The sequence below is a fragment of the Lontra canadensis genome, unplaced genomic scaffold, assembly GCF_010015895.1.
Source record: "Lontra canadensis isolate GAN:19392208 unplaced genomic scaffold, GSC_riverotter_1.0 scaffold2, whole genome shotgun sequence".
NCBI lineage: Eukaryota > Metazoa > Chordata > Mammalia > Carnivora > Mustelidae > Lontra > Lontra canadensis.
In genome coordinates, this window is record NW_022630996.1 from 17,321,769 (window position 1) to 17,344,091 (window position 22,323).

The following is a 22,323-nucleotide window of genomic DNA, read 5'->3' on the forward strand; positions in this document are numbered from 1 at the left end:
CCCTCTTAATTTATTACCTCCATCCCCTCGCAGAGCTGGTGTGAGAATTAAAGAAGCCTGAACAGGATAAGTAACACAGGATCACGCAAGAGACCTGTCAGCGTAGGAAGTTGAAATTCCTTGCGGAGATGCCGAATGGAGGAGGAGGAGCTGCCTCGCGCGGGGGTCTGTCCTTCCAGTCTCCGTCCCCGCTATCTCCCACCGCCCGTCGCCCTGTCCCGCGGCGTTCCCACGCCGCCCGCTGGGCGGCGGGGAGTGGCGGCCGCCGGCTCTCCGGCTCCCCGGCTCCCACGGCGGCCTGGGGTGTGGGCTGCAGTGGCGCGCGGCCGCCTCTAGATGGAACTTTCTCACCAACACAAGGCGGCGCCGGCCGCCGCTCCCCCGGCGCGGGGCGGCCGGGGGCTCCCTCTCGCGCGCGCGCCGGCAGGTGCGCGGTGCCCCGGCGATAAGTGCGGGGAGGGCCGCTGGACTGCGCACGCAGAGCCCGCGGGTTTCCTACGGCTGCAGGCGAAGGGAATCCCGAGGTTCCCCCTCAGATGCCGAGGAGCCGCGCGGCGCGGGTCCTCAGGAGTTTCCCGCCCCGCATCGGCCGCTGCTAGAATCCGCTCCATACCGCGACGGTCCCCGTGACCGCCCGCGCCCCCTCCTGCGCAGTGCCCGCAGCGGGACCGTCCTATGTCCATGCTCGAGCTCCGGGGGCTCGGTAGAAGGCGCCCCCCGAGGCCCTCGGGAGCGAGGGTGGGGGAGACAATCGCCGGAGCCGCGAGCAGGACAAATGGCCGAACAGCTGCGCCGCGTGAGGTAAACTTTGCAGGGGAACCGCGCGGCTGGCGGGCTTTACTTTGCGCACCCCCGAAGAGAAAGCGTGTGGCGACACTTGCCCTCGACCATATATTCTTCACGGTGACCCTCTCCGGAGCTGTGCTCCTGAAGGAGGAGCCCAGGCTCGCGGTCTCGACTGCCGGCTCCGCGTGGCCCTCGTGCGGCGCCTTCCCGCGCGGGTTCGGGCTCGCGGCGCAGTCGGAGCTGCTCAGCTCCCTCACAGCCATATTCTTCCTTCCCTCGGCTCGCACTTCTCCCTACCTCCCCGCCACTCCCCACCCCCCACCGAGTCTTTGGGTCCTCCCTTTTCTGTTGGGGGCGGGTGCGGGGAGGGGTGCTTTTTTTTTTTCTTTTTTTTTTTTTTTAAATCAGAACTATTGGCATTTCTGGTCCCGGCGTCGCTGCGGGCTGAAGTGATGTAGCGCGGAGGGGAATCCGTCAGCCGAGCGTCCCTCTCTCTGCCCGCGCCAGGTTGGCTCAGTGGCACCGAAATCCAGGGGCTCCCGCCCCTCGGGGTTCCTCCTCCTGCTTCCCGAGGAGACTGGTTGGCGCGAAGCGATTGGCGATCCCGGACGCGATCCCGGCCTTGGCTCCCCGCGCCGCGCCGGGTGAATGGCCGCGGGCGGAGGATCGGGAGGCGCCGGGCGCAGACCAATCGCGGCCGCCGGTGGGAGTATTTGTTATTCACATGGAAGACTCTTGGCGCCGGCCGGGCCAGCTCAGCCCCCTCAGCCCAGAGACCAGCCACAAGTGCGGCCGCGGTGCGTGCCTCGCGCGGCGGCGGCGGCGCCGCTGACATGGAGCTGCGGGCCCCCCGCGGGCTTCCTCACCGCGCCCTCTGCGGGGAGCAGGGTAAGACGCGCCGAGCAGCCGAAAGAGGAAAAGAGGAGCAAGTGCCGAACCACGGGGAAAAAGGCCCCCCGCCCCCGAATTTCCCCCAAAGGTTGTGCTTGCGGAAAAAGGAGAATCCCCCCTATTTTATTCTCCTTTCCGTTTTCTTCTCTGAAACCGTTCAGGACAGCCAGGTGCACCGTTTCTTCTCCGATCACTTTTGTGATTTGTTTTTCCTGGGCACAAGTAAATGGCCTTGCACACCAGAGTTTGGGAGAGAACTGGCGGGCGGAGGTGACGGGATCGGGGGGCGAGGGAGAGTGGGCACCAGGGGGCGAGGGGCTGGCCGGGCATTGGAGCTTGATTGGGTATCTGTTGATTTTACGTTGCAAAGAACAAGGCAGCCACCCCTCTTGTCTTCCCATGATTACATTCCAGTGAAGAGGTTCAGAAAAGAGGAAGGCTTTGGAACTCCCAAGGCTTGGAGATGTGATCCCCCAAAAGTTTAGTCGGCGAATGAGAGACTGAAGGGTGTCGGGAAGGGGGCAGGAGCGCCCAGGGTGCTCTGATGGGGCGTGCGGCGGCAGGATTTTAAAGCGCTCTCCCTTGGATTGCCTGCCCTGGGTGACCTCCTGGACCTGCCCTCGCGGAATCCGGACTTGCCCCGCCGAGATGACGAGGTACCTCCGTTCTGCAAATCTAACGGGAGGGATTTCCGAAGTTAGAGGCTTCCGGGATGAGTTGGGGTAACCCCCGCCTTCTTCAGAGCAGGGCTGGATGAATATCTAACCAGAATCTAGGGAAGACCGGAGTCGCGGGAGAAGCCTGCTGATTTGGGGGTTCTCGAGAACCCCTCCATCCCTGCACCTCTGCCCTGAGTTAGGTATTTTACGAGTTAGCCCGGCGGGGTTGGGATCCCCCCCCCCCCACCTTTGTGGCTTTTGGGAAAACACTGGAGTTCCTGTCCTGTTGGGGGTAGGGGAGAGGAGGAATGGTCAGGGATTTTGAGTTTAAAGAGCAAAGGCTGATGCGCCCGACAGCTCCTCGGAAGCACCTGAGGCCAGAGTGGCCCCAGTTTCAGGCGGACCCGCGCGGGCGTGGGCGCGCGGGGCAGCCAGGTGGGGCTGGGGCGCTCGGGGTCCCGCCGCGCTCAGAGGCTGGATCCCGGGGCTTGCGGGGGGACTGGGGCGGCGCTGGAATACCCCAGCGGCGCGGGAAAGGCAAGAGAAACCAGGTACTTCTAAGGCCCTGGGCTCTATCCAGAGCCCGGGTTCAACAGCCAAAGGAACCATGAAGGAAAAGGAAGATGCAGCCGGGAAGAGGGGAGCGGGGGCGGGGTGAGTGGCTGCCGGCTGAGATAGAGGTAAAGATAGAGATAGAGGTAGAGGTAGAGAACCCTGTGAGCCACGCGGATAGCGAGCCCATCTGCTCTGCCAAGCAGCTCGGAGATCCCTTGAGGTTCATACAGTTGGTGAAAATATAACCGAATCACCGAAAACCCCAAAACAAAACCCAAAGCAAACAAAAAACCCGTCTGTCTGACATCCTCCGTTGGTGCAAATGAAATGCAGAGGGGTGTGCAAGTCGCCCAACGGCACAAGACGGCACCCCCACGCTTCCCTGAAGAATTGTTTCCCTCGTGGTCCAAATTGCAGGGCCCGGGGCCAGAGAGGGTCTGTGCTTCCAGGATGGTGGGGGTGAAAATAGACCCAACCGCCAGCCGCAGTCACCCAAGCCCCTCAGTCCCCGAAGCTAGTCCTGCTGGGGAAGGGAATGCCCTATTTGCCATTTGAGGGTGATCCTTTCCTACAGACCTGATGACATGGGAGTCTCTCGAACACCCAGGGATAGGCTACCATCTCGGCTACTACCTCGATTGAGTACAAATCCTGCCAACTACAGAACTGGAAAACAGGGCTGGTGGTGGAGATATTGGCAAGAAATATGAAGAGTAGAAATGCATTCTGATAATAGCTTACATTTTGCTTGAAAGAAAAAAAAAACAAGGGAAAGAGCCACCAGCAGGTAGATCTTGGATAAACAGCTTATTGCACTTGACTGTAATTTCCATTTTCCGTTATGAAATTGTTTGTCAATAATTGCAAATGGCTACAGAAACCACTTTAGTTTACCTTGGTCACTTGCTTATGAATAATGTCTTGAAAAATCTCTGTAGGAGACAGAATCAGCTGTGTGAAATTCATTGCCCAGTTCTTGAAAATCTGTGGCTTGATAATTTTGAAGAGAAAAGCCTTATCCATTGCGGAAAATGAGTAAGGTTTTTAAATGCAATTTTCCCATTTTGGAGTCAACTGCAGGTTGCATCATACCTGAGATAAAGACAGCCTTCTTGCTTTTAAATCCCGGATATGGAGAGCAATAGCTCAGGAGAGGCTCTCCAGGAGAGGATTTACCCAAAATAAAGAAAAAGATGCTGAGAACACAGCTCTATATGGTTATTTAGGCTCAGTTTGTTCTATTTGGTTTGTGCTGGCTAGTTCTGTCCTACCTAATTTGCTCTCTTTGCAAATTATGAATATTTGGATAATTCTAAAAAACATCTAAACACAAAAGGAATAGATAAAAGGAAGAGTTGAGTTTCTGGAAGTGTGACAAAGTTAGGTGTGGAGAGATGTGCTCTTTTCAAACTTAGCTGAGCAGGTTGGAGCTGCTAAGGGGCTGGTTTAATTGGTGTTTATGCAGCAGACAACAGGCTGACATTCACGACAGCAACATTGTGTGCCAATCTTTGTGTAAGAGTGTTCCATTGTCTTCAGGCATGAGGCACAGTACACTGCACACGCAGATGCCAGCTCATGGTAGCAATGATGTTTTTCATTCTAAGTCTCTTTCCTAACTGTCTTCTTCCTATGGTTCGAATGCCCCACACAAAGAGGACCTTGCCTTCACTCGGGAGAGTGGAGGTGTTCTGTTTCAGTGTCTTAAAGGAAGATGCTGTACGGTTTTATGTTTTAATTGGATCCATAGCAAAGACCTGGCCACATCTCCATGCCTGTAGAATAGGCTGGCTTTTGAAGGTTCAGGAAACTATTGCTGTTCTCTTGGTAGAACCTGATTGGACATCACCAGACTCACACATGTGGTTTTCTTGCAAAGGACAGTTATTCCATGTTGTTCCAGGAGAGGATGTGAACAGGCTCAGTCAGCTGAATCACATTGTTTTTATCACAAGAATGGGTTTTCTGTATGCTAGGAATTTAGATTTGATTTCCATTTTCTTTCCTTTCATCTGTCCCTCAGTCCCTCCTCCCTCCCTCCCTCCCTCCCTCCCTCCCTTCTACCTTTCTCTCTTCCTATCTTCCTTCCATCTCTTTCCCTCCCTCCGCCCTCCCTCATTCCTTTCTTGGCTCAGAAAGATGTTTTCTTTTCTTTGCTTTTCATTTCTACTTGGTGCTTTGACAAGTTGTGATGAACTCATTCACTGACTAAGGACCTTGAGCATGATGTATTATACTAGGACCTGTCTTCTGAGTGGTAGGCATTGCTGTTGGAGTGATTAGAAGGACACTGCTGAGAGGCTACTGATTCATGATAACTCTTGGCTTTGACTTGTTACATTACTAGTTTTAACCACTATTAGAGACATTTCTTTGGTAAAGAAATTATGGATCTCTTGGAAATTGTCTTATAAATGCAGATGTTCCAGGTGGGGGATGATGCTAATGCATCTTTAAGTTTTGGTACTTGTTAATGAATTATCTCAGTCCCTAGGGAGGGCCAAGATAATGGGAGAATCAGGTCTTAAGAGCGTGACTTATAGGACACATCCCCACTGAGGGAGGGAAGAGATACAGGTCTGGGGGAGGAAGGTGCAGGTGAGCACAAGTGGGAAGATACAGGAGAGCCCAAGAAGAACATGGGGAGATTATTGAGCTTGTGTGTTGCCAATTTTATACTTTTCCAGGCAAGATTATGTCTAAAGATAGAAATCTGTTGGCTATTTGTTGGCTGACTTTTCCAATGGTAATAACCCTTTGTGGTAGAAGCTCTGTGTTATATATTGTATACAACTTAGGAAAGTTTCCTACTGTCCTCTTTTCACTGCAGAAGAATACCTTGTCACCACTTCCTTCAGAATAGCCGTTTGGATGCTCCAAGTGTCCAGGTCAGATGCTGCACTTGCGCTGACTTCCTCTGGGGTCCTTCTTTCCCATTTTCCTCCAGTCTCTTTTGATTCCTTAGACACATGAATTGTTAGGGTCTGGCCGGCTTTGAGTGTGATGGTAAAGTGGTTTTTTCAAGTCTTCTAAGCACAAAACACTAGTAAAATCTTTGAATTCCAGGACTAATTGTTAAACTAAGGGATAATTGTTAAACTAATGTATCCCTGTACATTCTTAAGCACTTGGCAATTTATAGAATACTTTTACATACATTATTATATCATTTGACTTCACAGTCTTGGGAGGTGACAGAAACCATTCCTCAGTTTAGAAACAGAGAAACTATTTCCAGGTGAAGTGACTTCCCAATGCCACATAGCAAATACTGGGTGGTGGGGGGAGGAGTGAGATTAGAATCAGGGACTTCTTGAACCCCAGGGTACCACACTCATGTGCACATTGTCTGTCATGGTCTCCTGAACCTAAGGGGCGTGGAGTGAGGGAAAGACATAGCAGTAGTCCTGCATTTGAGTTCTGGCCCAAAATTTTGGACACATTCATATGATCTTTCTGTTTTTAGTTTCCTCATCTCACAAATGGGGGCCGTCATACCAATTTTACAGGTATGTTTTGTGGAGGAAATGAGATCATGTGTGTGAGGCTCCAGGTACACTGTGGATATTCAGTAAATGTTGGTTTCACTCCCTTTCCCTCTTCTTATATGATACATACATACTGTAAGAGTGGCTTCTCATTACTTTAACTGTGGTCTTCTTATGCAATAGCTATGTTATTGGGAAAAAAGCTGCACAAATTGAATTCTACTAAATCAGATTGCATTTTAAATGCATGGGGGATTTAGCTATTTAAAGGAAACCTGTGGTGAATTCTTTTGTAATGCAAATAATCACTGTCTAATTTATCTGTTTAGTAAGTTGAGCTTCTCATGTATCAGATTTTCTTAATATGGGGTTTGCTTGTACAGAAGAGTTTTCACAACCCTCTCTCACTGATGGGAAAAAGTCACTCAGCTTGCAAACAGAGTCAGTTATTGTGTTGAGCTGGCAAAGCCTTGCTCTGGTGTTTGAGCATAATCTCATTCCCTTATTATTAAATAATAGAATCTCAGAATGGGAAGCTGGGAGATACCTTAGAGATCATATGGTCCATCTCCCTCATTTCACAGATGAGGAAATGGAAGCACACAGAGGTGAAGTGGCATGTTTAGGTCACCAGCCAGTGACTGTCAAACAAAGATCCAATTCCAGTGTTGTCAGGGGAGGGCTCTGTCTGGAGCCCATCCTCACTCTGGGACACACCCTTCCCCAAGGTTTCAGGGCCATGCCCACATGTTATAGCATAGGAGATCATAGACAAATGTGATCCGTTTCCCAAAACAACCGAAAAGAGCTGCAAATATGGGCAGTTTCAGGTGAAACTGCTAGATTTGCAATTCTGAGTTGATGACAATATTCAGCTTAACCTTTTTGTTAAAGAGCTGAATGGAAGCCAGCCTAGGGATGCTGTTTGGCCTTTTTATGAAGGAAAAAAAAATCACAGTTCTTGGCTAATTAGATTCCTCAGTGAGGATTTTACCATATCCTGTCTTAAAAGCACTTGCCAAGTGTTGGAGGAAGACCTGCTAACAGACCTGAAGGGCCCTATGTGGGATGCTGGGTTTGTTCTCATTGACATCAGGCTGGCCAGGAAACCTGGTTTGTAGCAGGAGTTTGGACAAACTGTATCTGGTATCCTCAGCCCTTCGAGGGATTTGGAAATTACCCTGCTCTAGAAAATGCCTCCAGATTGTCTTCTCCTAACTTCTCCATTATTTTTCTTCAAGAGCTAACCATTGAAGATCTACATATTTCTGAAAGATTTCAGTGGAGGGGAAGGGCCTTCATACTCACGTGTCAGCCAGTCTGTAGCACTGAGGGCTTTCTGAAGGACAGGACCTACCTTGGGGGCCTGGGGATTTTGACAGTGGTGCCATTTACTAGCTCAGGGCTTTGGGCCATACTCAACCTTTCTGGGCCTTCTTCTCTTTCTGTAAGAGCTAATGATGGGTGTATGAAAATTCATGAGCTACTGTGTTACATACTTGGGTCTTTGGTACAGAGAAAGTATGTAGAAAACAAAGAGAAACAGAATTCCGGGCCCTGGCCCTTGAGGAGCTGTCCTTACTACTGGCCTTTCAGGAAACAAGAGCCCTCTTAGGAGGTCCCAGACTCATGTTCCAGCCAGAGGCCTCCTCCCTGGGCCAGCAGGGACTTTTGGTGAAGTGGCTAATGACGTATGATGTTACTTGTACCTAACCCTGGCCAGGAGGGAGAGAACCTGTAGGGCTGCTAGGGTTAACGGTTAGGCCTCCTCACAGGTCGTGAAGCCCTTGCTGTGGACTGAGAAATAGTGTAAGGCGTCTGCTCTCCTTGGAGGCTGATTTCAAGATTGCAGACATCACACCTCCTTGAAGAAGTCCATTAGCAGGGCGAGGTTTGCACCCATTCCCAGAGAAAGGTCCATTTGAGAGAAAGACTGTTTTATTCTAAGCCAAGCACAGGACACGAAGGAGAGCTATTTAGTTCGGTTGTATGAAAAGGTAATTATTTCTTTAAAACTCATTGACTCTAAGAAGGATGAGTTTAGATTAAAGTTTACAAGAATTGCATAAGAGTAAGATTAGTCAATGTAAGATTATACAATGAAACTGAATTTATGTGGTTTTCTACAAACTTTGAAATTTATTTGTCCTTAAGATTTATTTTATTTTATTTTTTTAAAGATTTTATTTATTTATTTGATATACAGAGAACACAAGTAGGCAGAGAGACAGGCAGAGAGAGAGAGGCAGAAGTCTCCCTGCTGAGCGGAGAGCCCAATGTGGGGCTTGATCCCAGGATGCTGGGATCATGACCTGAGCCGAAGGCAGAGGCTTTAACCCACTGAGCCACCCAGGCGCCCCTTGTCCTTAAGATTTAAAAGGAAAACTAAACCTTTCAGTTGTCGAGAGTCTGATTTTTATGACGTCATATCAAATTTTGAAATAACTGCAGTATTTCAGTATTTTATAAATGGTTCTGATTTTAATTTAATTTTTGAAAAGATTTTATTTATTTATTTGTCAGAGAGAGAGAGAGTGTGAGTGAGTGCACAAGAGGGGGGCAGGCAGAGGGAGAAGCAGTTTCCCTACCAAGCAAGGAGTCCCATGTGGGACTTGATCCCAGGATCCGGGGATCATGACCTGAGCCAAAGGCAGATGCTTAATCGACTGAGACACTAATGCGTCCCCTGATTTCAATTTTAAAGTGACAAAATTCAGTAAAAACCTCACCAACTGGGCAAATATAGAAAAAATTCTGTCTTGGTGGAAAATGAGTTACAGACTAGATTAGCAATGACAGCTCTTGTTTACTGAGTACGTAGCCTGGCCCAGGTGCTGTGTTTCTGTGTGTGCTGCATGGCAGGTTCTGGGTTCTGTCGTCCCTTTACCAAAAAGAAACCCAGGCGTTGGAGAGGTTATGCACCATTAATTCTATGTTGCAGGGGAGGGAACTTAAGCAAAAATTCAAGTGAGCCGTCCAATCAATAATAACCAAAATGGAACGTCTCATTTTCCATTTAAGTGCTTTCACCCACCGAAGAAAATGATTCTTGCCTCGCTGTTGCTCATCCCCAACCTTTCCTTATCTTAAAGCTCTAAACAGACTTATGAGATGCTAAGGAAACTAAAACATTATTTCAAACACAAATACTTTTGTAAGAAACTCAATTTTATTCCAGGACTATACAGCGAGTGGAACTAGGTTGATGCCACATAAGCAGGGAAGGATGATTTGTAATTAACAGATGGACTGTTTTTATGTTTGTATAATTGAAAACCATTTACTCTTTTAAGTACGTAGGAGTGGCTTGGTGTAATTAAGAAAGGCTGGTCTTTGGAGAACAACAGGTGTCCTTCCCCTTCCCCCTAAATGTTTCTCCTTCACATATCCCATTTATTCTGTGCTCTGTCAGAAAGGATATGCTAAGGGTCAGCCTAGCCATGTGGTCTTGGTCTCAAGCTCTAAATTAGTGGTCAGAATTAATGAGGTTTTACTGTCTTATAACTGGTCTTCCTTGTAAAACTGTAAAACATAATCCTACATCTCTTAATGGGTGGTTGATGTAATTTATGGTCCATCACTTAAATGGTTTTAATCCAGAAAGTCAAGTTGACTTTCTGAGTGTTTCCTTTTGTGGAATGCCCGAGGTCAGGCTATTGTCAAATCACAGATTTTCTGAGGGAGAAGCAGCTGCTAGGAGAATTGAACATGAGGGAATATCAGTCAAGTGGTGAGAAAAATCAGAAAAGGATGATTTGGGGGATAGAATAGAGGGCATCTAGGGTTCAGTCTGTGTCAGGAGGCCAGGAATGCTTGTCACAGGCAGAATAGAACCATCTCAGCAGAGTGGGCCACTGACTGTATTTCTGAGTATACTCCAGGTGTATGCACAGAAATCCAGGGCAGTGGGCTATGATGAGCCAGCCCTCTTTCCTAACCCAAAAGTCAAAAAAGTGTGGCTTTCTCTGAAGGCTTTTGGACATATGTTCAGTTATCCTCTAAGGAAGCAGTATCCTTCCTCCGGGACAGGGAGGATAGAAGGAAAATTTTATGAACTGGAAATTAAACAAGTGAATGCAAAATACAACCAGATGTTGGCTGGCTAGGTTCGAGGAGAATTGTCCAAATTTCAGGTTTTAACATATATATATGTATATATGTATGTTAGAAATGAGCTTTAGATGAACCATCCTACCAAAACAAGTTGGTGCTGTTTATTCGCTTAATTATAAGTGTGTTTCAAATATCAGATTTTCTTATGTTAAGTCAGTGCTTGGTTTCAGTTAAACCTCCTCAAAGGTCCTTTGAAAGAACCTAATGGAATTCTTTAAGATTGAAGGTCCTAAACTTTTTCTCTAGATTTGCTGGTTAGCCGTTTCCATTTTAGGTTATTTCTAGCCTTGATGAAATAACTGGTTTCCCCCCTGAGTCAGACAAAATTAAGAAGCTCTTCAATTGATCTCCAGCTCTGATTTGCTCCTTGTGATTCAGGGATCAAAGAATGTTTACTTTCAGCACCGTGAGAATACCCATTGCTTCCACCCCAACAAATTCATAGGCATATCTTCATATTCATAGACATATAACCCTCCTCATGTGTCTCTTTTCAAGTCTTTGTTTTGTTATCAGAGAACAAGAAGATAATTTATACAAAATAGCTGACATTTTATGTTAAATCTTTTCACAATCTATAAGATGTATACATTTTGGTTCTTTTGATTTCTTTCTTTCTTTTCTTTCTTTCCTTCTTTCTTTCTGTGATTGAATAATCACTTTTTTCCCCACTGGGAAATCTGAGGCACCAAAAAAATGTCATTAACAGATGACTGGTTTGTTGAATACATCACAGAAAATAAACTTACATTATGACTTTTTGGACACCATTTAAATGCTAAATTCAGACAACCGTAAAAAGTAAAAACAGATTTGAAAAGAAATAATGCCATCAATCACAGGATTTTTACCTGCATGGAAATTGGATTTATTGAAATAAAATGGTAAATAAAAATACTTTGTGGCTCGGGAGAATCAACCTAGTTTCTGATACTTTTCTGTTTCCCTTGCTCCAAAAGTGTCATCAATCTCTCTGTTTGGATGCAGTGCAGCCAGGTGTTCAGAATCATAGGGGGACAAAAAAAAAATTAGTTTCTTACTGAACAGGGGAAATGAAACAAACAAAAAAAAGAGGTTGGTATAAACAGGGCTTAAAAATATGAAAAATGTAGACCCGTTGAACTGAACCCTTTTTTTCCCTTCCCCTGCCCCCCCAGGAATAATTCTGCTACAGGGCTGACTTCAAGGACGTGAATTGTTGACCTCATCCCACCTTCAGAACCTCAGCTGTTATTCTAATTTTTGCACCATTCCAGGCAAGTTGACTTTGTATGGAAATAAAATTGAACCTTAGGGGTCTGATGGAAATTCACTGTGACATTCAAATCAAGAAAACTTGCTGAAACCCACAGAGCCTTTTCCCCCATGGGCCCTGATGGTAGCCTCCAGAAGGTGCAACCTCTGGTGGTCCCCCTTCTTCTGTGGCAAGAATAAACTTTGGGTCTTGGGTTGCAACACCACCTGTGGAGAAAATGGTATGCGAGGGAAAACGATCAGCCTCTTGCCCTTGTTTCTTCCTCCTGACCGCCAAGTTCTACTGGATCCTCACAATGATGCAAAGAACTCACAGCCAGGAGTATGCCCATTCCATACGAGTGGATGGGGACATCATTTTGGGGGGTCTCTTCCCTGTCCATGCAAAGGGAGAGAGAGGGGTACCTTGTGGGGAGCTGAAGAAGGAAAAGGGGATCCACAGACTGGAGGCCATGCTTTATGCAATCGACCAGATTAATAAGGACCCTGACCTCCTCTCCAATATCACTCTGGGTGTCCGGATCCTTGACACATGCTCCAGGGACACGTATGCTTTGGAGCAGTCATTAACGTTCGTGCAGGCATTGATAGAGAAAGACGCTTCTGACGTGAAGTGTGCTAATGGAGATCCACCCATTTTCACCAAGCCTGACAAGATTTCTGGTGTCATAGGTGCTGCAGCAAGCTCCGTGTCCATCATGGTTGCTAACATTTTAAGACTTTTTAAGGTAGGTAAAGGCATTGTCTTTCTGACCATTGTGAAAAGACAATAAATTGTTCTGACTCCAACCACAGGTTTAAGAAGAAAGTGAACATGGTGAAGATGTTCACAGACCTTCTCAAGGTCACCCAGGTTCCTCAAATAGATGATTCCGTGACTGGGTTTATACATGTGTTGATTTAGTTAGTTAGTTTGGATTAATTGTGACTCCCCCCCGACCACCACCCTGAACAAACAGGTGATAATTTCTATTGAGTCCTTCACGTCTTTCGATATCTTCCTTATTGATGCTCATTATAAGTCAAAGCAAGTGTTTTTAGAGAGTATAATGAAATCTTAGCACATTTTTCATATGAAGCATTTCTATGGTGTTTGAGATATAAGATAATTTACTTGGTGAAGCTTCTTTAGAGTGGGATGCTCTGTTATGACAAAAGTTCTTATGTGAAGAAACAGTATTTATTACTAACATGTAGATGGGAGTGACACCCTGGGATATAATATGGCCATAAAATTGTCAGGTTTATAGTAACTTCAGTAGAGCAGAACCTCATTAATTCAGACTGCTCTGATGCACACTTGGAATAATTATATTTAATTCTTATTGAGTTAAAAGTTCAAGTTTAGCAGGATAATTTAAGCCTTTCTGAAACAGGTTTGATGATCTACTACCTATAAATTGCATTTACATATTGAATAAAATTGACAAAATAATGTATGGAATAATACTTTGAAAAGTATGAGGTGCCATAAAAATAAAGCTGTTGTGACTCACTATCTTTATTAACTTTCTCATTTTGCTTGTTAATATCTATTATGAAGTGTTCTATAATAATTTTTTTAAATTGAAAATACTTTTCACTGGTTTCTTAGTAGGACTTGACTTTTCCAACTTAATCGGAATTAATGAGGCTTTGTTTTATATTATGAAAAACTGTTCCTCTGCATGTTAGATTTAAAAACATTAAAGGAATATGGAGAAGTTGGAAAGGTGACAGCTATGGCAACAAAACTGAACAAATTGATGGAAAAGTTCACACAAAAAAAGATGAAAGGGATTGAATCAAGGACTCTTGGATTGGAAGATATCTTGGGGCACCACGGAGTCTGGCTCACTTTGTATGCTGGAATCTTCTTTGTAACATCTCCCTAGGTGGCTGTCCAGGTTCTGGATGAATCCCTTTAGTTTAGAGGACAGAATGCTAAGAGGCAGCTTAATGACTATTTTCAGATTGATGAAATTTTCTGAAATGAGGATGCTGCTGAGCAGAAGCTCTCTGTGTCTAAGGGGTATTGAAGAGGCATAGAGTGCTGGAGACATTTGGAAGGACGTTAGGAAGAGCCTCTTGGCAATGAGAAGGACACGAGATTAAAATAGGCAGCCAAAGGTGCTCTAATTTGTCATTTCTAGAATAATTTCCCTTGGGCTAGCTGACCCCTTGCTTGGAGACAAGACGAAGACCAGGATTTTCCAGATGTCTCTCCCCACATCCTGGGATCTAGAATTTCTCTCACAAGTCTCAATTCTGAGCTGCATGCCGTTTTGTGCTCTGTGATGGTGTCTAGATTTAACCACTTTCCCACCATCTTTTTGCTCTCTGACTTGATTTCTTTTCCCACTTGCTCCAAAGCATCTCTTTCCTGTTTTTAACTCTGTTGCTCAACAACACCCACTTTTATTTTATTTTATTTTATTTTTTTAAAGCTTTTAATTTTCATTCTGTTGGCATACAGTGTTCTGTTAGTTTCAGGGGTACAATATAGCGATTCAACAATTCTGTACATTACTCAGTGCTCATCATGGTACGTGTACTCTAATCCCCATTACCTATTTCACCTATCCTCCTTCCCCCTACCTCCCCTTTGGTAACCATTAGTTTGTTCTCTATAGTTATGAGTCTATTTCTTGGTTTGTCTCTCTCTCCATTTTTGAGGTTGTCTCTCTCTGTTTCCTTTACAACGTAAGAAGAGAGAAACCTTCATTAGAATCCTCTCCCTTCCTTTTGTTACCCTTCCTTTATATACTAATTCTTGTTCCCTTTAGTCCCATCATAATTCCTATGAATCCCATCTCCTTCCTATGTAGTCTGGTGGCCAGCCAAATAGAGACAAGGATTTGAGGAGTGGAGTATTGGTGACAATCGCCTCTCTGAGCTTTTTAAAGCATGTTGACATTAATTTTACACTAATAGAATCTGCTTATCTGTAAAATGGGGATAATAATGGTATGTTAGGTTTTTGGATGGATTTAATGAGAAAGTGCAGGTGAAGTGTTCCACCGGTACCTGCCCATGCCCTTCACCTCCTTGAGGGACCAAAGGGACCTTCAGGCCTCCTGAAGGGTGGGTGTGGTTTTTATGTAGGCTGGATCTGTCTTCCCTTTGTTCTGTTATGTCATCGACTGGCCAATTCTCTTTTCACTGCCTTGGGTAGTTCTGGAGGGACCTTATTTGCCCAGGTGGGGGAATGACCATTGACTCTTTGGGCAGAGCCCATTGTTGCAGGTCAACACTGAAGACTGTGGTCAGCACATGAGAGGGCTGCTCTTGCCACCTTGACCAAATCACAGAGAGTGGGTGACTTTTAGTCAGGAGGGGTGTTGGTTACGGTGAATATCATAACTAAAATCAGTACATTGGCACAGACTGAGCATTTATTACGTGGAAGCAAATGTATTTATTAACCAAATTACTGGGGCTTGAAAAATGTGTGTGTTTCAAAAGTAAGTGAGAGACTAGAGGTACTTAGCCTATCTTCCAGCTGAACCTAGAGCCCCAGGCATGTGCATTTAATGATAATTTTGATTGTTTTGCTACTTTAATTCACTTTGATGATTTACTTGAGACTCTAGCTAGCACTCTACACTGATATTAAGCATGAAATGATGATAATCATTCTTGGAATAGAAAATGTTTTACTTTATGTGTGAATGTATTCTGTTTAAACATGTATCTAGGATTGCCATGAAATAGTAGTATAGTTAGCAAAGGAATGTTTAGCAAATTAGTGCATTAGAGATTGGCTTACAATTTCTTTTTGAAAAGTAGTAGTGTGATAAAGCCAAATGCTATGATTTAAATAAAGGTGAATATTTAGGACAGTTTTTTGGAGTTTGGACCCCTTCAGGATGACATAACCCATAGAATCCAAAAAGATGCACAGATATCAATATATTGCCACTTATTCCTAAATTAATGGAGTTAAAAGAAGGTAGTTCCTCTTGGTTTGAAGTGGACTCTGAGAAACAAACTGAGGGTTTTAGAGGGGATGGGTGTGGGAGGTTGGGTGAGCCTGGTGGTGGGTATCATGGAAGGCACGTATTGCATCACTGGGTGTGGTGCATAAACAATGAACGCTGGAACACTGAAAAGAAATTAAAAAAAAATAAAAAAAAATACACAAACAATGAAATGTGATGATAAAGGATAAACAAGGTCCTAATTAATGAATTTACCCACTCTCCTGCCCAACAATAAACATTAGTTGAGGTCTTGAGAGTGTAGCTGGCACCTGTTTTAAAATTCTATAGAAAATACTTGTGCTAAAATTGGAAGTAATATCCAGATGTCTTAGTTCTCTTTTTTTGGACAACCCTGGAATAGCCTTGTCTTCACCTGCTATATCTGCCTGGGCTAAGCTGTGTGGGAGACAAAGGCCTCCAGGCAGCTCTCTCTTTTTTCAGCCTTGTTCTTCCTGTAGCATCTACTCCTGTCCCCTGTCTCCTTCTATGTTCTAATCGAAGCCTGGTTTCAGGAAAAGAGCTCTGTATTATCAGTCATCTGCATATAGTATGTCTATGTGTAAGTCGGGAAGATTCTATTTTCTGCAGGATCACTAATAGTGGGATGGAATAATTTGTCTTTATGAAGGGGAGTCAAGCATCGGTTGAAGAGTTTCATTCAGCTCCCCCAGCAGAGACTACACCTTGTGGGTGGCCACCTCCTTTGCCCAGGAGTACAGCGGCTCTTCTCCTCTCTAGTGGGAAGAGATGTTGTTCTATTTTTGCTTCTCTTTCTATCAAAACCCAGAGACAAATGAAAAAAAAAAAAAAAAGCCAGCTTCTAATTTCAGAGGAGAGTTGGACAGGGGGCTAGAGCTAGAAGCTGTCCTGCGGTCTCTGCCCGTAAGACAATGAATGCTCTACTAAACCAGTGATCTTCAGCCCCATGAGGTGGGGTTCATACCCTTCTCTGTCCTCATTCCCCCAATGGGGTGTGTTGGTTTATCAAAATGACCTCTGAGGCTTTTCAAATGTCAGGACCTAATGTGCGAGTATATGCCTCCCCCAGCCCCCTGGGAATCATGTCTATGGACTGAAGTGTTTTGAATTTCTGAAGTGTGTTGGGAGTGAAAACAATTTGGAGAGCCACAGATGAGGACTTTAAGGATCTGAACTTTTTAGAAGCACTGCTGTGCCTTAAAACACACACGTGTCATAAATGGGTTACTATGAGGGCAGAGTGTTCACTTAGGTGGACTGTTTAATCTTTACAGCAAGTTAATGGTTTTAGATAATAGTGGTATCTGTTAGGATAATGTGACATGTAACTGCAGAATAGCAAACCCAGAACCGCTTCACCCTGCGTATCCAGAGGTGAAAATGCCACCCTGGTGGCTCTTGTATTGCAGAGAGACCAATGAAAAGAGGGGCTGAGCTCTCAGAGATTGTGTAGTTTAGAAAGAACTAAAAAAGAATGAAGCGGCTTTTGGAAATGTTGACTGGGAAGCCCATAATTCAATTTTTTTTTTTAAAGTAAGTTTGAGGAATTTGCATATGTTTTATAAAGAGCTCAGATTTTTTCCCCTTTCTGGAACATTTTCTACCCTCTCCTTTAAATTAGAGCAATTCTATTCCTCAGAACACTAATCATATACTTACTTTGAGCAAGGATTGAATGTTCTACGTTAAAAATAGCACATCAATACTTGGAGGTAACCACTCACATTAATGTCCACATAGATGCATCTGGGTCATAAGAGGGCAGTGTCAGATATAATTTCTCTCTCTCTTCTTTTTCTAGTTAACATTACCTAGAGAATGAGCTTTCTACTCTCGAAGGATAGGGGTTAGGAAGTTTTTAGTGTACACTTCCAGAGCAATCAAATGAGACTTAAATAGAAATCCATTTTTGGGTGGGATAACTTCTTTACGTGTGCAAGTGGTCCAGTTATAAATGACTAAAATTGACTTTAATGTGAAGTAGCTGAAGTACAGTGAAACATTCCATTACCCTGGAAGTCTTCACCGACATTGCTATGTTTACAGAGACAGGTTTCTTTCAAGAGACTCTACTAATTGTAGCAACCACTTCCATAAAGCCAAGCATTTCTGTGAGTCACTTATCGCATACAGTGGGCTTTATTAACTGTAAACTCAGATGAAGTAAATCTGCCATAGTCAGGCTCATCTTGGTTAGATGGACAGATCTGTGAGCCCAATCAATAAACTCAGGAGGAGGTAACATTTCGTGTTAAATATTACTTGATGGTAAATAGATAACGGCAAACTGAAAGATAAACTCCTTAAATCAATCCTTTGCTGTGGTAGCAAGCTCTAATTTAACTTTGTGAAGAGCCCACTCACCTCAGATGCAAGATGAGGGGTGTTCTCTCTGATAGTGGTTCTAAGTGAGAGTACTGGGGAAGTGACCATTGTCCATGGTTGCTGGACTTGTAGTGAGATATAAATATAAAACATATAAAATTTATATAAATAAATAAAATGTGGACTTGGTAATGTCACTTCCTTTCTTAACATTCTTTAATGGCTACCATTAAGCCCAGGATGAAGTCTACCTCTACTTTGGGAAGTCTTTTCTCACTTCCCTTGATGAGATTAAGTTTCTTTGTTACACGTACAGAGTTTCACTAGGGCAGGATGATATCTTGAAATATATGAGGGCACGTATCTCTTGCTTGTTGCTGTATTTCCAGCACCTGGCATGGACCTAAGAATCCAATAAATGTTTGCCCAACGAACGAATGAACGAATGAATGAATGAACTGTATCTCTCTATCTCCTTCATCTCTACTCTCTCCCTCACCCCAAGCCCAAACGTTGGAAATAGTCTGTGTTGGGTCGATAGGACAGAAATGGAATTGTATTTATTTTACTTTTATACTCTTTGAGAAAAAGGAACAGAAGGAGGAAGAAGGGGGGAAAGAAGGAGACATAGTATATTTTGGGAGTTACTATTTTCATGTGCTTCCTCATTTTCCTACAAATTCACATTTTCTCTAAACAGATTTTTAAAATTAAAAAAATAAAAGACATGAGCACATTCTCATTTTGGAAAGTTTAAGAAATGAATAAGTAAATAGTGTAAAATGGAAAGAGACCATATCTAAATTCATTTTAATAAAATTATACACATAATTTTATTAAAAGATCTATGTCTTGTGACTTTTTGCATGTAAGGATACATCTGGGAGACATTTCCTTGTTGGTTAATATAGTTCTATCTCAGTAATTTTCAACCCTGACTGCACGTTAGCATTACCTGGATAGCTTTTAAAAAAGTGGATGTGGATATGCTCAAACTCTCCAAGTTTGGCTGGAGCCCTGGTATTGGTATATTTTACATAATTACTAGGTGATTCTGATATTTATATAGGATTAAGAACAAAGAAGTGTTTTAAGCAGCTGTTTGGCTTTTGATTATATGAACAGACTGTTTATCTCATAAATCGCTTAGTGATAGGTTACTTCACTTGTATTTCTTAAGATCATTTATCATTTGGGAAAAAGTTTAAGCAGTACTAGAGGCTCATGTAAACACATCATCCCCAAAGGGAATTTTGGTATGACAGGTCCCCTTTACGGAACAGCAAAGGGTATGAATTACCAGAACGCCTTGCTGTAATGCAGACTCACACATGTCATGAAAAGATTGTGGCTTTTCATGACACGAAGTAACTTGGAGTCAGTGTAGGGGTCATGCGCTCAAAACACTTAAGGAGCATCGTGACTCTTGTCGGGTGAAGCATATTTTAAACTTCGTGAACTTAAATTAACCTTACTTTTCTTTTCCTTAGCTGTGAACAGTCTGAAATCCTACCATGAATACTGAAGGTATATGAAGAACTTAATTAGTGATTAATGCCTATCTTTGGAGTGTTTTAAGTAATGAGATTGTTTTGAAAATAGTGAGGACTCTTTCCACAAGAACGGCTTGTGAATGGATGCTATTTGTTACTTTTTTCCTATCTGAGAATATTCGTTAAGCTCCGATACACCCGGTTAAGGTTCATCCTCACTGTGGGATTGGAGAAGGAACAAGAAAAGTCTGTGTCCTCAGGGAGTTTACATTCTGGTGGGGGGTAGAAAATATGAGGTATACAAACAAATGAAGGCAGCCAGTGACAATGTCATAAAGAAAATAAAGCAGGTGGGCAAAGACAAGGCACGAGCTTGAGCTCGGGTGGCAGGAAAAGCCTCTCTTTGAGGTCATGGTGGAATGATAGGACAAAGCCAGTCAGTAAACTACTAGAGAAAAGCATCCAGGTAGATTTTCCTTTTTCCACAAGCTCCCCTCAATCCATGCCCTGGTTCAAGAGTATCTCAAAGGAAACCAAGTCCTGGAGAGTAACGCCTCACCCCCCCATTTGTTATTGAGGTTTTCAGAGCCAGGATAGACCTGATACAGGAGACTGGGATGGGAAAGGATCTGCATGTCCCCTTCTCTCCCTCCCGGATGTGGTGCTGGAGGCTTTCTCTGGCCAGGGGCACAGGTCTGACTCCCTCACTCAGGTGTCCTTCAAGTCTCATGCCAAGACAGACCTGAGGGCTGAGCAAGCAGGTGCAACAATGTCCTGTGCTCATACAGGCCTCTTGGTGCCCCAGGAGCCCTGCCTGTATGGGTGGGGCCTCCTGAGGATCCTTTCTGACTTGGAAGTCCAGGTTCTTGGGAAACCCAGGGGGTGGGACTGGCCCTCAGGATTTCCAAGAACATGACTTCACCAAAGAGGCTGACACCCACCCCCCCCACCCCCCCCCAGCCAGCAGGCCAGACCACACATTAGGAAGATGTGAGCCTGGGACATTGCAGGAGGGCGGAGGAAAGCCTCATATCACAGTGAGACTCCTAGGGCAGGTGGGCAGTCAGGGGCTGGAGGCTTCTGGCACGGTTCACCATGTCCTAGCCAGCCATGTTCCGGGTGGCTGTGACAGGTGGATGACACTAATGAGAGACTCGAGCACCGTGATAAGGGCAGTGATTCAGAGGCCCACTCAGAAAACCCACAGAGCCAACTAAAGGTCCCTCAGAGACATTGAACAGGTGAAGAAAGCAATAGAAGAACTCATTTCCAGCACAAGAGATAAACAGAGCAGGCTTGATTAAGGGCTCGAGCAGCGTGTCCGTGGAAAGCATCCAGAAGTCTGCTGAGCAAGTAAGAGGAGGCCCTGAGGGGGCAGCAGGGCATGAAGGAGAAAGAAACCATGGCAAAGGCAATCTGGGCATAACCTGGGATGGACAGGACAGTCAAGGTGGGATCAGAGAGCCTGCCCAAGAGAGCAGCGCACTCACAATGGGGTTAGGCACAAACAGGAAGATGTTTTCACTCAGCATTGGGGCAGCCCCCTTGCACCCTCTGTACAACCCCCCCCCCCAACCCACTGGCCGAAGGTGGCATGAGTCCGAGCCCTGACACAAGGCCTCACCCTTCATCCCGGTCCATCAGACTTTGCCAACAGCATGCAGGCCTCTGCTGCCCCCTCCACTGGATGCGATTTATATGTATATATATATATATATATTTTTTTTTTTGAGATTTTATTTTTTTGACAGAGAGAGAGAGAGAGAAGCAGAGGGAGAGGGAGAAGCGGATTCCCACTGAGCAGAGAGCGGGGCTCAATCCCAGGACCCTGAGATCATGACCTGAGGCGAAGGCAGATGCTTAGAGGACTTAGCCACCAGATGCCCCTGGATGCAGTTTATTAAGAACTTGTCTGAAAAACTTTGTAGAGCAAGTCAGGATATATGTGTGTGTGTGTGTGTTGTGTATATATGTGTATCCATATACACACACATGTACATATATGTACACAGATGTATATATACATATGCAAATATTCATATACACACATATGCATAACATATGCACATGCACACATACATATATGCATACATATATACATGTGAATACACACATATGTGCATAAGGAAAGTTCTGTGATCTTTCTACTCATTCACCCTAAAAATTGCAGTGGTTGGTTTAAAAAAAAATTTTATAAGTTTTTTTTTTTTTTTTTTTTTTAAAGGAAGTTTTAGGTTTGCAACAAAATGGAAGATCGCAATGGTTTTATTTGGTTTCAGGACAGGTTTCTTCCCAGACTCTTCTGTAGATAACTTTTTGCAACAAAAGGTGTACTTTTCTCGGAAGACAGAATCCAAAGGGTGTCCCCTGGTTCCTGCCCAGTAGTTCTCAAACTTGAGCATGCATCAGAATTACCCAGAGGACTTGTTAAAACAGATTGCTGAGCCCACCTTCAGAATTTCTGAGTCAGTAGGTCTGGGTTGGGGTCTAAGATTTTGCATTTCTAACAGTTCCCAGGTGATGCTGATGCTGCTGTTTCACAGACCACACTTTGAGAACCACTGCTCCATATAAATCACTTGCTGGCTGACTTAGCAAGTCAAAGTACACAAAACAAAAATGAGATTGAACAATGTTCTGTCTGGTAGCAGACTTTTTTCTTTTGACTCATGCCTGGTTGGATTTCTGTTCATATTGGTCATAATCACAGCAGCTGCTGTATGGATCTATTTTTAATTGTGTGCCCTTTTGGAAGTTGTGTTCCTTATTAAATAATGCATAGCTCAGGAGTAATGATCAGCATAATGGTCACTTGAAC

The 22,323-nt window shown here is 44.5% G+C and overlaps 1 protein-coding gene across 5 annotated transcripts in view; it reads left to right on the top strand.

Moving 5' to 3' along the window:
* Nucleotides 1–469: 469 nt before the first annotated feature.
* The window catches only part of GRM8 (glutamate metabotropic receptor 8), a 723,861-nt gene continuing 702,007 nt past the window's right edge, over nt 470–22,323 (top strand). For 3 of the 5 annotated variants that reach the window (XM_032870005.1, XM_032869998.1, XM_032870015.1), the window contains exons 1-2: nt 1,225–1,674; nt 11,650–12,474. In XM_032870005.1, coding sequence (XP_032725896.1) covers nt 11,965–12,474 — 510 coding nt within the window. In that variant the 5' untranslated portion in view covers nt 1,225–1,674; nt 11,650–11,964. Of the gene's footprint in view, nt 802–1,224; nt 1,675–2,006; nt 2,334–11,649; nt 12,475–22,323 lie in introns of those variants that run through there. The other 2 variants (XM_032870003.1, XM_032870002.1) reach the window with 2 other exon arrangements.